Source organism: Aspergillus undulatus (assembly GCF_047715775.1).
Source record: "Aspergillus undulatus strain CBS 261.88 unplaced genomic scaffold BDV17scaffold_13, whole genome shotgun sequence".
In the NCBI taxonomy this organism is placed as follows: Eukaryota; Fungi; Ascomycota; class Eurotiomycetes; order Eurotiales; family Aspergillaceae; genus Aspergillus; species Aspergillus undulatus.
The window spans coordinates 384,040-398,022 of NW_027396617.1; the positions used below are offsets into that span (position 1 = coordinate 384,040).

A 13,983-nucleotide genomic window follows, 5' to 3' on the forward strand; every position below is an offset into this window, starting at 1 on the left:
GGTACAATTAGCCAGTCCTACATTGCCCGTTCCTGACCAGCTTTGAAGCGAAAGATAATGGCCCCTATAATATCCTCGGGGCACCCACCGGCCCCTCATCCGCATCCTGCGGTCCATTCGTCTGGATTTACTATTCGCTTCGTCGCATGACTCGCGCCTGAGTCGCCCAGCAGTGCAGTGGATGAGCTCTGAATAGTACTATCTATTGAGGGCGTAATCAGAATCATTGCTCTCAACTCTTCATTGCCTATAAGTATGCTAATTGTTGAAATAGAATGTCTGCTCCATTGCTAGGTTAGGTCCGGTCCGATACCCGTTGGCGGGGCCGCGGCCCGTCACTCTGACTCGGACTCGACTTCTGAGTCCTGACTCTCCGAGACTCCTAGTCGCTGGTGTCACCGTGCCAGTAAGTAATGTTGAACTTGAGACACGACAGGCCTCATTTTCGGGATGCCGTGAAGAGATGGTAGCAAGGGGGACATGAGGTCGACTCAAATCGAGCTGTATGGATAATATCATAGAGATTTGAGATTTGATATGCGTAGTTATGTCCGAATTATATACTGTAGTTGAAAGGCTCATACAGGGAATCAGAACGAAGTAAGAGGCGAGACGAGCCTATCCCTGCAAAACTGTCCAAGCAACCTCCAGAACCCGCGGAGGTTTCTCATCCGTACCATTAAGCACATAGATCTGGCTGATCGTCTCGTTTCCTTTCTCCATCGCCATCCCATTAACTCTGACATCTCTTAGCCTCAACGAAACCTTATCCGGATCCCGCCTCCTCAACGGACCCAGACTATACGCAAACGGATCAGACCCTTTATACTTGCTCCCCTCCCACGTCTGCTCCATGGGCCTTGGCTCATTCCAGATCGTTGCGTCCTGAATAACTGAGTACCCATTAACAAGAAACCAGTCCTTTGACTTGGAGAGATAAAACCTCCGCAGCAGGCACTCGTCACCGCAGATAGACGCCACCTTCCCAAGCGCAACCATGTCTGCGTGAAACCACGATTTCCAGTGGTGCACGGAGAGCGGGAGACTCCGGCCAGACTCGAAGAAACCTGATGCGTCGCCATGGATGTCGAGCTGGTACAGGCCGCGCTCCCAGGTGAATTTCGCCGTTGAGTGTGCGTATATGCAGGACGCTAGCATGCGGTCGCCTTTGTCCTTTAGCGAGTGGCATGTTTCGAAGACGTATTGCAGATCTGAGAGTAGCGGGAGGGAGAGGAAGATCCCGGCCCCACCGTACGCCATGTATCCCGTCCCAGAAAGACGGGCGAGATCCTCCGTCATGGCACCGATATATTGCAGGCTTGTAGCATCGTAGGTCGCGAGTCGGGCAATAAGGTTCCGCATGCTCGGGAAGAACGTATCGTCGTCCATCAGGACAGCCCATTGCGTTTTCTCGTCGTCATGGTACTGGTATAGCACGCGGACGAGCGAGAAGTACCGATCCCACCTGTCGTCTTCGGTCTGCGTGATTGTTATCCGCAGACCGAGTATCTCTGCGCGGTTTTGGATGCGCGATCGCGTACTCGACCCGCCTTGTTCGACGACGGCGACGATGTGTGCGTTTGTGCGAGCGGCCCAATGCGTGATTGCGTCGAGGGAGTCTTCGAGTTTCTCGAGGGTTGTCGCGACGCCGAAGATCATGTGCGAGGCGTCGGGGGGTGGTTGGGGGAGGGGTGCTTGGATTGTTACGGCTGTCGTACAGTAGTCATCTTTCGATTGGAGAGGTTCGCGAGTCGCTTTGGTGTCGAGGTTGAGGGTGCGGTAGGGTGGGATGGCGATGTCGAGGGAGTCCTCGAAGGCCGTGAAATTGTCTGTTCGGACGACGCCGATGGTCAGCCGTGCGTATTCGACTGTTGACGCATTGTCCGCGTGTGTTCGGAGGAGGTCAAGATCGACGAAGCAAGCGTTGGCGCTGCCATTGGGGTCGCCATTGTCGCTGGTACTGATTTTCTCGCTGCCGCCGAGTGTATTTTTTCGATTGTCAGCGCCGAGCGCGGAATCGAGGAATCGAGGTTCTCCCGTGGTCGCGGAATACGTAAAGAGGATTAGACAAGCGAGAACGAAGCCAGCGGCCAAGAAGAGGAGTTTCCAAGAAGTCCAAGAGAATTTGCGGTGTTGGAGGGCGTTGTGGTAGAAGAAGCGGAAGTGGTGCAGGAGCAGGGTCAAGGCCATCATCGATCCTGTTCCTGTTCCTGTTCCAGTGGCATCACGCAATCGCAATTCCCGCGGAGGAGTCTGAGCAGATCAACAAGGCAATGACCGTCTCATCTTTGTCTCCTTTCTCTCCTGAACCGGCTTGAACTTCATGCAGGAAAAGGGGATGAAACAGAATTGGTCCACTAGTGGGGTTGTGATTGGGTGTCAGCGCTCAGTGGAGAGCTTAGTTTACTGCAATGGACTGGGATAGCGCATGGCCGGATATGTACACTTTATGCATACGAAGTACGTTCATCTGTATAATCTCTCGTAGCTTCATGACCCCGCATTTTCAACACCGAAAGAACACCAGCAAACGTAGTACTCATATACCGCGAAAGATCTAGAGGTTGTTAAGCAGTCTACGCTCCTTGCGCAACTTGCGGAACTTCTCCCGAGCCTCGTCAAGAGGGATCACGACACCTCTGGTCTGACTGGCCGTGTCATCACGGTTACGGATGTTGAGCGAACGAGACTCCTTCTCCTCAGCACCGACAACGAGGATGAAGTTGTACTGCGCCAATTGACCGGTGCGGATCTTCTTCTGCAGAGTGTTACCGCTGAGGTCAACGTCGACGTACAGCTTGTCGTCCCGCAGGATCTGCTGAACCTCCTGCGCATAGTCGTACACAGCCGGCATGACAGGCACAATAAGGACCTGGCGAGGGCTAATCCAAAATGGCCATTTGCCTCCAAAGTGCTCCGTAACAATACCCAGGAACCGCTCGAAACTGCCAATGATGGCGCGGTGGATGACAACAGGGCGGGCACGGCCTGGACCAGGGTCGGTGGACTTAAAGTCTGCCTCCTTTGCGCCATCCTCCTGAGTGGCATGAGCCTTCTCTCCAGTCATGTACTCGAGCTTGAAGTTGAGAGGAGCCTGGTAATCAAGCTGAATAGTGGCACACTGGAACTCTCGCTTGAGAGCATCGGCAATCGTAATGTCGATCTTAGGGCCGTAGAAGGCACCGTCACCCTCATCAATGACCCAGTCGTCGCCCTTGAACTTGGTCATGGCCTTCTTGAGCTGCTCTTCAGCGTAGTTCCACGTCTCAAGCTCACCGAGGTACTTCTCTGGGCGAGTGGAAAGCTTCAGCTTGAAGGTGAAGCCAAACAATCCGTAAATGGATTGAAGGAAGTCGAAAAGTCCTTCAATTTCGGACATGATCTTACCGGCATTAGCAGGGCTGCATTGAACTTGCTACTGAGAACTCACCTGATCCTGGGTACAGAAAATGTGGGTATCATCTTGCTGGAATTTGCGAACACGAGTGAGACCGTGCAGGGCACCAGAGGCCTCGTTTCTGTGCAAAACACCAAAGTCTGCAATGCGCAGCGGAAGCTCTCTGTAGCTTCGTTCACGGTGACCGAAGAGGACGAAGTGACCAGGGCAGTTCATGGGCTTCAAAGCCCATTCCCTCTTCTCAACATCAAGCTTGAACATGTCGTCCTTGTAATGCGCCCAGTGGCCGGAAGTCTTCCAGATGCCCACATCGTACATGTTGGGGGTCTGAACTTCCTGGTATCCTCGCTTGCGGTACTCTGAACGTAGGAGGGACTGAATAGCGTTGAAGATCCTGACACCGTTGGGAAGCAAGAACGGGCACCCAGGCGAGACTTCGTCGAAGAAGAAGAGTTCTTGCTCCTTGGCGATTCTCAGGTGGTTGCGCTTTTCGGCCTCCTCCAGGAACTTGAGGTGCTCCTGCATCTGCTTTTTATCGGGGAAGGCGACACCGCGAATACGCTGGAGAGAGTCGTTCGTCTGGTCACCGAGGAAATAGGCAGAGGAGTTCTGTCTGCATTAGCACAACGTCTAAGCAGTTACCAATAAGGTATTCCTACCTGCATGATCTTGAAGGTCTTGACCTTGCCGGTGCTCTGGATGTGAGGACCCCTGCAAAGATCGACCAAGGTACCGCATCGGTAAACGGTACTCTTCTCTCCAGTCACAAGCTTGTCAATGTAGTGCAGCTTGTACTTGCTGTACGCAAACATCTTCTTGAGGTTCTCCTTGGTAACCTCCAGTCGGTCAAAACTCTGCTTCTCTTTGAAGATCTTGGCCGCCCGGTTGTCGAGGATCTTCCAATCTGACTCCTTTACGACGCGGCTACCAAAATGTTAGTGGCCGTATTGATCACAAGACAGAACCGAGCAGATGCGCACCTATCAGGCATGGCCATGTCGTAGAAGAACCCCTGAGGGGTGGGCGGACCGTGAGAAAGCATACATCCATACTCGCATTCGCAAGCTTCACCGAGACAGTGCGCACTCGAGTGCCAGAAAACCTCTCTTCCTTCGGGGTCGCTGAAGGGAACGTAGGAAACTGTGCATTCGCCCTCCAATGGGCGACCGAGATCCCAGAGTTGACCATCGACCTTTCCAATAACAATGTCGGCGCTGATCTCCTTGGGGACGTGCTTCAGCAGTTGCGCCGGTGTGGTTTCCCAAGCCTTCGCGGGGATAGTGGAGATATTTCCGTCGCCGAGGTGAAGAGTGACATTGATTTCGGGATGGGGCTTGTTCTTGACTTCTTCGAGGTGTTCCTGCCACAGTTTCTCGAATAGGTTATTCCGCTCGATCATGAAATCGGGAAGAGAATCGGCACCTAAATCAATTGACTGTCAGGAGGGGTTTGAGGAGCATGCGGCGGGGTAAATATGGCACTCACTGCCAGATTTAGCCTCAGCGGCAGGCCTGACAGGCAAATCCTTGGGACCGTCGGAAGCCATAGTTATACCTCTCAACACTGACCAGGAGTCAGGGAAAGTGATCAGAGGAAACCCGAAGTTCTCGCAGCAACAATGTTTCTTGGTGACTCGGGGCCTCTAGACTCAAATCTGTGAATCATTCGGAAGGCGGTGAGCCACGTGACTCGAAACTGCCCTGCGGCTAGCGACACTTTACCCTTTCGAGGTCCCACCGACTGAAAACTTCTCCGCGATCAGTCCGCAACAGGTCGACAAGCATAACCAGAACGTCAAGATGTCATTTCGTGGAGGCGGTCGTGGCGGCTTCTCCGGTCGCGGTGGAGGTTTCAGTGGCCGTGGAGGTGAGCAGGAGTCGCAATTGAGGTCTGAGGAATGTTCGATGAAAGCTAACGAAAATTTTCTTGGACAGGCCGGGGAGGTTTCCAGCAGTCTTTCGGACCCCCAGACCAGGTGCTAGGTGAATACTCATATCCGAAGAATGCGGAGGTTATAGTCGGCTAATGCGGTTTCAGAGATGGGTACTTTTATGCACGCATGTGAGGGCGAGATGGTTTGCGAATCCATCAACCCCAAGATCCCCTACTTCAACGCCCCCATCTACCTAGAGAACAAGGTATGCTACGACAAGCGAAGCGACTGGCATTTTGGAGTATGATGTTGACTATCGCTTTCCAGACTCCTATCGGCAAAATCGACGAAGTCCTGGGTCCCATCAACCAAGTATACTTCACCATCAAGCCCCAAGAAGGCATCGTCGCGACGTCTTTCAAGCCCGGCGACAAGGTCTTCATCGGTGGTGACAAGCTCCTTCCCATCGAGAAGTATGTAGTTTCCTAAATTACTTCAAGATTCGGCCGCTGACTAGTCAAACTAGGTTCCTTCCCAAACCCAAGGCTCCTCCAGGTAAACTTTCAGCACTCCGACATAACGACTTGCGCTTTGTTCTAACAAGGTCACAGGCTCCAAGCCCAAGAAGGCCGTCGGTGCCCGTGGTGGTGGTCGTGGTGGTTTCGGTGGTCGCGGTGGTGCTCGCGGCGGTGGCCGCGGTGGCTTCGGTGCTCGTGGCGGCGCCCCAAGGGGACGTGGTGGTCCTCGTGGAGGAAGCTTCGGTGGTCGCGGTGGTGGTGGCTTTGGTGGCCGTGGAGGTGGCCGTGGAGCTCCTCGTGGTGGCTTCCGGCGTTAGATTATGGACAGCAAGTGTGTCTGCACCTCATCCTGTCTTATTACGGCGTTATGGGAACACGGGATTTTATGTCGGTATAATTTCGACCATGGTCTTTCCAAAAATTGGTTCAGTTGATTGCAATGTAGTTTCACATGTTTTATTCATGATGCTGCTGTTCCTGTAAGATTGCTGACTGTAGATGGTTGACGAGCTCAACAACGGTCAGTAAACATCGGAAATATTTTTCCATCTGTCACATCCAGGTTTCAGAGCCAATCAACCGCCATATACTGTGCTGAAGTAACGTTGTCGTCAATCGTCAGTCTCGAGTCCAGAACCTGGTTTCTGATGTGGCTGGAACTGAAGTGTGGCGCAGCAGAGCACCGCAGATGAATGACGTTAGTCGCACTGCTTAAAGCCTGAAAGAAGCGAGACTCTGCACGTGCAATTGTCAACACATCCTCCTTGAGACTCCAATTGCCAACCTAATATTGCTTTCTTCCTACGCTCTACGCATTTATACTGTATTACAGCCTTTTTATCGTTTACTCACGACCTAAATTCTTTCCTTCCCTGAATGAGCATGTCTCGAAGGACCTCAGCCATGCCCGCGAACTCGTCTACAAACAGCGGCGGCCCGGCGGCCGCTGATGGAGGTATGTTAGGATTTGAAGAGCTGGACTCTGTTTGGTAGACTCACTGATAGTGCTTCTAGGTCAAGAGAAGCAGAAGATGCTTCTGTCGTCAGAAACGGGTCACTTTAGCATGATCAGGTAGGCTTAAGAATTCCGTTCGATGCGGGGAGATTGCTCACTGCGATTCAATCTAGGGCCCTGCACTTGGCAGACCTCGTCACCGAGCTTAATGGTAAGATATAGTCAGAAAATCTCCTGAAGGACTTTACGCCTACTGACCATGTTTCTTAGGATTCTGCGGAAGCAAGTTCGACCCTTTGACGTTGAGATCTTGGATGCGTTACTAACCGCGAAAAATAGTAATGTCCGTCTTTTCGTCGCTGCGCTACTGCCTCGGTGACCCTCACGACTACGGCGCTATCTGGACCGCTCTCGGATTCATGCCCTTCGGCCTCTTCTTCGACTTCATGGACGGAAGAATCGCAAGGTGGAGGAAGAAGTCATCTCTCATGGGGCAAGAATTGGACTCTTTGGCAGACCTGGTAGGCCGGTATGCTCTTGTTGGCGGTCCTAATGGCTAACTGACTGTTCTCTAGATTTCATTCGGCATGGCCCCAGCTGCGGCCGCGTTTGCTCTCGGAATCCGAACCCCGCTTGACCACCTGTTCCTCACATTCTTTGTTCTCTGCGGTCTCACGCGTCTCGCTCGCTTCAACGTAACCGCTGCCGTTCTACCTAAAGACAAGTCCGGCAAGTCGAAGTACTTCGAGGGCACGCCGATCCCCACCACCCTGAGCATCGTCGGGCTCATGGCCTACTGGGTATCACAAGAATGGATCCTGGAAGACATCCCGCTCGGCGTTGCGGCCCAGGGCACAGCGCTCGAGTTCCACCCTATCGTCCTGCTGTTCGTTCTGCACGGATGCCTCATGGTCAGCAAGACCTTACATATCCCGAAGCCCTAGGTTAGACAAAGCACCTAAACAGCTCGAGTTCCACTTCACGACACATTTTCCTACCAACTATATATGGGAGGGAAAAGAAGGAGCGCAAGAAAAAAAAAGGAATACGGCTACGAATACGAATACATGCTTTTTTGGAGATAACGTGGCCGACAACAAAATGATATGACCCTGCATCGGACGGGCTTCTTTGGAACAGGCGGTTGACTCGGCTCGTTGCACTGTGTATTATTAACCTGAAAAGCATCATTATACCTACGTACAGATCAGGACAGGACCATGTTCAGCTGAATAGATATCGCTCCTCAATATATTGCTATTTCCATTCATAACCATGTCTACCATGAACTTGGCGGTAACCTGAATCTCAACAAGGTACTATACTACCTGACCGACTCCGTGACTACTCTTCTGTATGCTCAGCCGATACTCGGCTTAACAAGGGATTCCAAATCCGTGCGGCGCAGTCAAGGACTTGAAATACCCATGGTCGAGTTGTGTGAATCTGGGGACAATCACGAGCTGATGAGATACGTGAGTTAAAGAGCGGTAAACATGAACCCATGCGCGATATGGTTCATCATGAGCTCTGAAAGCCTGCAACCGGCGATTTGACCAGAACCTCGTCTTAGGGAGCAATTTGCTCGCGGACCGAATGCAGTCCGCAAAGTACTGAAGGTCTAGATTTTAGAACGGGCCCTGACTCCGTGACTGGGTATATGTATGTTCTACTTGGTGGGCAGGCGGATTCAAGGTCGGGATCCTAAAAATATCAACATTTTGTAAGCAGGACCCAGCAGGTTTCTGATGCCGTAGCACCATGCTATCAGGCAATCTTCGAGTCGTGTATCCGTGTCAATGCTTATGGGTGCATCAAAGAACAAAGACGAATGTTTACTTTGTAGGCGTCTAGAGAGAGACCGCAGATGACCGGCCCTATCAAGAAATCCACGTGATTAAGTTGTTCCGAGGGACAGCAGATCGGATGTAGCCGCTTTAACACGGCAGACCCATGGATTCGACATCGAGTTGGACACTTCAAGTTCAAGGTTCGCGTGTTTTCACACAAGTCAAAGAAATTGACGAAGGATCGCAGGCGAGTTTCAATCACAGCCAGTCAATTGTGAGGCCTCTGAACTATCTCATGGCAAACATAAACAACAATCATGTTTGGACGGTCATGAGTGACCTGGCCCTTGGGCCGGGACAGGTGAAGGTGATCGACGCGAAATGATCCTTCTCATCCAATCTGTGCCTTCTGACTGGGCGATGGCCGGGAGACGACGGAGTCAAGTGCACATCACCTTCCCATCATTGGCCCTGCATCAGCGCCGTGTGCACATCAAAAAGGGCCGTTGACGTGATGAGTCCTCGACAGCGCACATGAAATTTCGATTCTGGACGCAGGTTCCTTGAGACTCGGCGGGACCTGGCGTACCGCGAGCTCGCGGCATCTGCAGTCGTCCTTAATAATCTCTTGCATAGGTGGCGCTCCGGACTGTTGAGACATGGCCGTTGTGGCTGCTTCTGGGCGCTGGTCTTTTGGGAGGATCCGCGGCCGCGTAACACCTTTTCGGTAGGGGATGCAACCTCGTTTTCTGGCGACTTGCAAGAACTCGCACGTTGTGCTGAGCATGAGAGGCACTGTTAGCACTATGGAAAGAATGCGTGATATTACGTAGTCAAGGCGAGACATAGTCTGAGATAGTCCCCTCCTTCATCAAAGGCCGCAGTCTTCAGGGTCGCGATCTATTCCCGATGGAGACTAGTGGAGCTGCGGCCCAAAGGCCCCAAAGGAGAAAAGTTGAAGCGCTCCCCAAATATCTCGGCCGCTGATTGGGCCAGCGAAGACCACCGCGGGACGAAAATTACCACGGTTGCGCAACCCAAGGTCACGTCCCGTCCGGTCCGCCGGGACGCGCATAGTAAAGCAACGTAAATAATGGTACGGTACTGTAAAGGTGACCAGGGCAAGGGATTCACGGGGTCGCCTTGTGCTCTTTCACTCCGTCTGTAGTCCAGTCTCCATCATCTCATTCATCCAGTCCCTCTTTCTCTCCCTTTCCATCGATTCTCGCTTCCTTGGGCTGATTTCTATCGACTCCAGGACACGCTCTTTACCTTCTGTTGTTTTTGCTTAACTTTCCAGCACCCATCTGTCGTGCTGCCTTTTGCCCGACTTTCGTTTCGCTCCGTTGACCCCTGATTTGTTTTGATTCAGGGATCACTGACGTCCGGTCGCCTTTGGGAAGGATATCTGGTCGCCTCTAGTATCAACAGCATCCTACCTCGAAGCTTGTCGACATCGTCCTTCGCGATCGCCTCGTCCGTGACGCTTTGCCGGATCCTTGCTGTTGCCCGACTCACACCGACCGTTGAGAGCGCCGTCTAAAAGGGGCATCTGAAACACTCAATCTCCCCGCCAGGAACCGCTTCTCCAGAAACCGAACCGCTCTGGAACCCGTCACGCGAAAACTCTACAACGACCCTCCAACTCACTTCGCTCGCTATCTATCTTTCTTCTACTATCATACCATATCGACGATCGAAGGGGTTACGCCGGCCGTCCCTGTCCTCGTTGAACCTTTAATCTGATTGCGACCGCTCAGTTGCATCTCACTACTTTTTCACGAACCCCCTAACTCGCCTCCCATATTGCAAAATGAAGTCATTCACGCTGTCCTCAGTCTTCGCGACTGGCGCCCTTCTTCTCGCGCAAAGCTCGCCGGTTGTCGGTGCAGCACAACAAACCTATATCGGCTGCTTTACTGATTCGACGCCCCTCAAGTCCCAGGGTAGCTACCAGTACCAGAGTAACGGATACTGCATGAACCTCTGCTACAACGACGGCAAGGCTGTCTTTGGTTTGTATAATTCAGACACCTGTCTGTGTGGTGACGAGATCCCCGCCAAGTCGAACGAAGAAGACAGCGATGACAAGTGCAACAAACCATGTGCTGCCTGGCCTACCGTTATGTGTAAGGTTCTCAACTCGTATTTTCAAGCAAATAGCTAACGTATAGCAGGTGGTGGATCGGACGCATATTCAGTCTATCTCACAGGATACAAGTCGAACGTCGCATACTATTCGGACGGTAGCGACGATGATTCTTCCTCATCCTCCTCCAACAGCAGCACCTCCACAACCAGCAGCAGCGACAGCGACGACTCCACGACAAGCACAGACGACAGCAGCGTTGCTACTGCCACGACCACCGGAGGAAGCGCGGAAATGGCGACTGTCACAAGCTCGCCGGACGAGTCATCCGATAATAAGAAGGACGGGCCGAACACTGCCGCCATTGCTGCTGGAGTTGTCATCGGTGTTGTCGGTTTTGCTGCGCTCGTCGGTGCCGGTTTCTTCCTCTGGCGCTTCAAGAAGCGCCACCCTGCTGACCAGCGACGAGGCGAAATGAGCAACGTCGAGCAGTTCGGCAAGCCTGTTTCTCAAGACTCCATGTCCGACTATCGTTTTGATGGTGACTTCATGGCCCAAAGGCGCCAGAGCAATGGCAGCATCGACGACGACCGGGACTTCTCTCGTCGGATCTTGCAGGTCACAAACCCCGACCGACACTAGAGTCGCTGTCTATATTTGAACTGTGTACCACCGAATCTCGCAACTCATGACAATTGGCTTTTGGCTTTACCTTCACGACTCAACCCGCCTTCGCTAGTCAAGCACTGTGCAATACAAGCTTGCATCTGTCGTCCCTCTACCAGCGAGTGGATATCCCGACCATGGTCTCCCTCGGTTTACTAAACATCAGAATGACAACTCCGATTCTTGGTTCGAATATTCGATTGCCCAGCAGAACGGATCGGTTAATGTGGAGGCACCAGGAATTTTTGATTTCAAGGCGTTTGGATAGGGTCGAGCTTTCTTAATTCAAAATATTTCATATTTATCCTGTTACAGTGTACGTTTTCGAGTTGGACTGAGAATTACATATTCCTTCTCATGCTGCTGGACTCACTGTTATGATACTCCATCATTGGTCTGAAGTTGGTGTCCGTCTCTCTTGCCATCAGCCCTGTTGACTTATACCTCCGGCCTTTATATCTTGTAACAGACTGAGTGGCGGTCCATGACCTTTAAAACACCGTGCTCCAGGTGTAGGTATGCAACGTATAGTGCTACCTTCACTCGTTTCCCTACCGGCATATCCCACCCACTTTTGCCCGCGATAGCACCTATCCATCCTCTTCCTCTCCCTAACAGTGAGCCAGGTACCGACAACCTGACATCCCATTTCCTTCATTATCGTCCCTAAATAAATATCTTCGGCTATGTTGTATGCAAAGAAGCGACCTACCTGACTATTCCTGTGACATATGCTGGTCCTCGGGCTGAGTCTTGTCTTATTTATTCGTCACATATGTTTCTTCTGTACTCTATCTACTCTGTATGTAAATCAGTGCTCCACTAGCTAGCTACCTCGGATGACTGCGATTGTGTCCTCCCCTACACAACCTATCTACCTTGCTTCTTTCCATATAGACCAGAGATGTTGTGTGAAATAAAGCCTGGTGCTAACACGGCCAGTGTACAACAACCCGGGCTTTGCGTGGGCATCGAGTTTGCTGATTTTGTGGAGGCGGCGGAACAGCTGATTCCGTCCACCCATCCATCCAGTCTCGAAGGCCTCGCGCATGCTCCCCAGTTCCATCTACCACCGTCTATCTACCTAACGTCAGGACCATTGGAACCAACCACCTGACCTACGCCCACATCCCAACAGACGCAGCCAACACCAGCACCCGCGCTCCAGCAAGGACAGCAAAAAAAAAAAAAAAAAAAAAAAAAAAAAAAACCCAAGCTCGGCAGGGCCTAGATCCGGGGTGACAACGAGACTCCCCATGCCATTACGGCCTTTTGCGCACGAGCCGTATCCGTAAGCCTCTCTACCCGTTTTCTGCCCCAGCTGCGGAACATGCTTGAATTCGAACTTTGTGCGGGACTTGCGCTGCGCGACTTTTGTGTATAGGAGGTTGCGGAAGAGATGATCCATGTTTGTCAATGCCAATTAGCATGATGAGACTAGGATGGAATGGCATACGTTCACCATAACCTCATCAAACCCCGCGCCCCCCCTCTGCGCCTCACCATCTTCAGCTCATTGCAGAGCTCATCACCATTAATCCAGCGGCTCCCCGCGGCCGCAAACCCCATCGAGACATAGAACGGAGAGGGGAGGCTCGTCGCGACCTGCAGGAAGTTGTACGCGACGACGTGCGACGTCTCCGTGATGCGCATCTCGTGCACGAGCATGCTCTCCATGACGCGTCGCGCTGTCTCTGCGCCCGCAAAATACGGCGCGTGCGGCGCGCCTAGTAGGTATGCTAGGTACCGGAAGAGCGCGATGTAGCTGGTGATCTCGGCGGTAGTTGGATGGACTCCGAACTGCGGGAGTTGCAGCCACATCGGGCTGCAGGAGAAGACGCTGATGGAGTGCATGCTGTCGATGGCGTTTGCGGGGACGCCGTATGTGCTCGTGTCAAAGTAGGAGGGCTTCCGCTGTGTGAGGTTCCGGATGCGCTGCCGGAATGTGGCGTGTAGTAGGCGCAGGCGGACTGTGGCCATGTGCCCGTCTCCTTCTCCGCTGGGTTTGAGGGCGGCAATGTCGTGCGTTACTTGGACGAGCCACTGCAGGGTCTCTAGGAGGTGGGATAGCAGCACGCATGTTGAGAAGCCGCCGGTGCGGACGAGGACTTCGACGACGCTGGGGAGACGGCTTGGAATGACAACCGTTATTATAAAAAATATACTGTAGATAGACAGCACAGCACATGGTAGGGCAGGGTAGGGCTGATTTGAGATACCGACCGAATTTTCCGCCATAAATGCCTGCAAGGCGAAGCCCACAATGTTCGCAAGGGCATATCTATAGAAGAACTCCTGGCCTAGGGTGTCCCAGTCGACCTAGTCCGGGACAGAATGCGTCTGTTCCCAGAACTCGGCAAGCACCGGGTCACTCTGGTAGTGCTCCTGGAGGATCTCATAGTTTTCGTTTCCGGTCACTGTCAACGTCTTTGTGCTATGATTCTCTTTACGGATAGCCTGGATCCGTTAAGAGGGCTGCGTCGGCGAGGGTATCATATGTTGGTGGCGGAACGGTTCGTGCTCCTCTTTCGAGAGGTGATGCTCTGTCCAGGTAAAGGTGTAATTGCAGATTGTTATCTTGTCGCCTGGTTGTGGATGGGACGTGGGCATTTCGCTGGAGTATAGACAAAAAGGAAGCAATGGAATGCGGGATGCAGATTAGTTTGATGCTTCCTCTTGAGTGCATACGGCTCCT

General features: G+C 52.5%; 6 protein-coding genes across 6 annotated transcripts; 3 read left to right on the plus strand and 3 right to left on the minus strand.

The window, feature by feature from the left end:
• Window positions 1–258: 258 nt before the first annotated feature.
• BDV17DRAFT_258471 (glycosyltransferase family 31 protein) lies at window positions 259–2,358 on the minus strand. Its single transcript, XM_073757319.1, has one exon. The coding sequence runs from the start codon at window positions 2,191–2,193 to the stop codon at window positions 619–621; it is 1,575 nt and encodes a 524-aa protein (XP_073617570.1). The 5' UTR covers window positions 2,194–2,358; the 3' UTR covers window positions 259–618.
• Window positions 2,345–5,111, minus strand: BDV17DRAFT_258472 (threonine--tRNA ligase THS1). Its single transcript, XM_073757320.1, has 5 exons — window positions 4,883–5,111; window positions 4,378–4,819; window positions 4,057–4,321; window positions 3,431–4,006; window positions 2,345–3,382 (listed from the first exon to the last, which is right to left on the minus strand). The coding sequence occupies exons 1-5, from the start codon at window positions 4,941–4,943 to the stop codon at window positions 2,558–2,560; spliced, it is 2,169 nt and encodes a 722-aa protein (XP_073617571.1). The 5' UTR covers window positions 4,944–5,111; the 3' UTR covers window positions 2,345–2,557.
• Window positions 5,103–6,393, plus strand: BDV17DRAFT_258476 (H/ACA ribonucleoprotein complex subunit GAR1/NAF1). Its single transcript, XM_073757321.1, has 5 exons — window positions 5,103–5,263; window positions 5,332–5,379; window positions 5,435–5,535; window positions 5,598–5,825; window positions 5,882–6,393. Exons 1-4 carry the CDS (start codon window positions 5,197–5,199, stop codon window positions 5,757–5,759), a joined length of 378 nt encoding a protein of 125 aa, XP_073617572.1. The 5' UTR covers window positions 5,103–5,196; the 3' UTR covers window positions 5,760–5,825; window positions 5,882–6,393.
• Window positions 6,394–6,561: 168 nt separating this feature from the next.
• Window positions 6,562–7,997, plus strand: BDV17DRAFT_258477 (CDP-diacylglycerol-serine O-phosphatidyltransferase). Its single transcript, XM_073757322.1, has 6 exons — window positions 6,562–6,743; window positions 6,803–6,860; window positions 6,917–6,954; window positions 7,014–7,025; window positions 7,083–7,264; window positions 7,319–7,997. The coding sequence occupies exons 1-6, from the start codon at window positions 6,665–6,667 to the stop codon at window positions 7,685–7,687; spliced, it is 738 nt and encodes a 245-aa protein (XP_073617573.1). The 5' UTR covers window positions 6,562–6,664; the 3' UTR covers window positions 7,688–7,997.
• Window positions 7,998–10,086: 2,089 nt separating this feature from the next.
• On the plus strand, window positions 10,087–11,488 carry BDV17DRAFT_37388 (WSC domain-containing protein). Its single transcript, XM_073764429.1, has 2 exons — window positions 10,087–10,662; window positions 10,711–11,488. Exons 1-2 carry the CDS (start codon window positions 10,347–10,349, stop codon window positions 11,262–11,264), a joined length of 870 nt encoding a protein of 289 aa, XP_073617574.1. The 5' UTR covers window positions 10,087–10,346; the 3' UTR covers window positions 11,265–11,488.
• A 978-nt stretch (window positions 11,489–12,466) lies between these two features.
• Window positions 12,467–13,913, minus strand: BDV17DRAFT_258482 (oxygenase MpaB family protein). Its single transcript, XM_073757323.1, has one exon. It carries the CDS (start codon window positions 13,524–13,526, stop codon window positions 12,747–12,749), a length of 780 nt encoding a protein of 259 aa, XP_073617575.1. The 5' UTR covers window positions 13,527–13,913; the 3' UTR covers window positions 12,467–12,746.
• Window positions 13,914–13,983: the final 70 nt, after the last annotated feature.

Bases quoted from the DNA above. Each gene is read 5' to 3' on its own strand.
- BDV17DRAFT_37388 (XM_073764429.1), top strand. From the start codon at position 10,347: ATGAAGTCATTCACGCTGTCCTCAGTCTTCGCGACTGGCGCCCTTCTT. The intron at 10,663-10,710 runs GTAAGGTTCTCA...AACGTATAGCAG, and splicing joins TGCCTGGCCTACCGTTATGT to GTGGTGGATCGGACGCATAT.
- BDV17DRAFT_258471 (XM_073757319.1), bottom strand. From the start codon at position 2,193: ATGATGGCCTTGACCCTGCTCCTGCACCACTTCCGCTTCTTCTACCAC.
- BDV17DRAFT_258472 (XM_073757320.1), bottom strand. From the start codon at position 4,943: ATGGCTTCCGACGGTCCCAAGGATTTGCCTGTCAGGCCTGCCGCTGAG. The intron at 4,820-4,882 runs GTGAGTGCCATA...CAATTGATTTAG, and splicing joins CGCTGAGGCTAAATCTGGCA to GTGCCGATTCTCTTCCCGAT. The intron at 4,007-4,056 runs GTAGGAATACCT...TAATGCAGACAG, and splicing joins AGACCTTCAAGATCATGCAG to AACTCCTCTGCCTATTTCCT.
- BDV17DRAFT_258476 (XM_073757321.1), top strand. From the start codon at position 5,197: ATGTCATTTCGTGGAGGCGGTCGTGGCGGCTTCTCCGGTCGCGGTGGA. The intron at 5,264-5,331 runs GTGAGCAGGAGT...TTTCTTGGACAG, and splicing joins AGGTTTCAGTGGCCGTGGAG to GCCGGGGAGGTTTCCAGCAG. The intron at 5,380-5,434 runs GTGAATACTCAT...ATGCGGTTTCAG, and splicing joins ACCCCCAGACCAGGTGCTAG to AGATGGGTACTTTTATGCAC.
- BDV17DRAFT_258477 (XM_073757322.1), top strand. From the start codon at position 6,665: ATGAGCATGTCTCGAAGGACCTCAGCCATGCCCGCGAACTCGTCTACA. The intron at 6,861-6,916 runs GTAGGCTTAAGA...GATTCAATCTAG, and splicing joins GGTCACTTTAGCATGATCAG to GGCCCTGCACTTGGCAGACC. The intron at 7,265-7,318 runs GTAGGCCGGTAT...ACTGTTCTCTAG, and splicing joins TGGACTCTTTGGCAGACCTG to ATTTCATTCGGCATGGCCCC.
- BDV17DRAFT_258482 (XM_073757323.1), bottom strand. From the start codon at position 13,526: ATGGCGGAAAATTCGGTCGGTATCTCAAATCAGCCCTACCCTGCCCTA.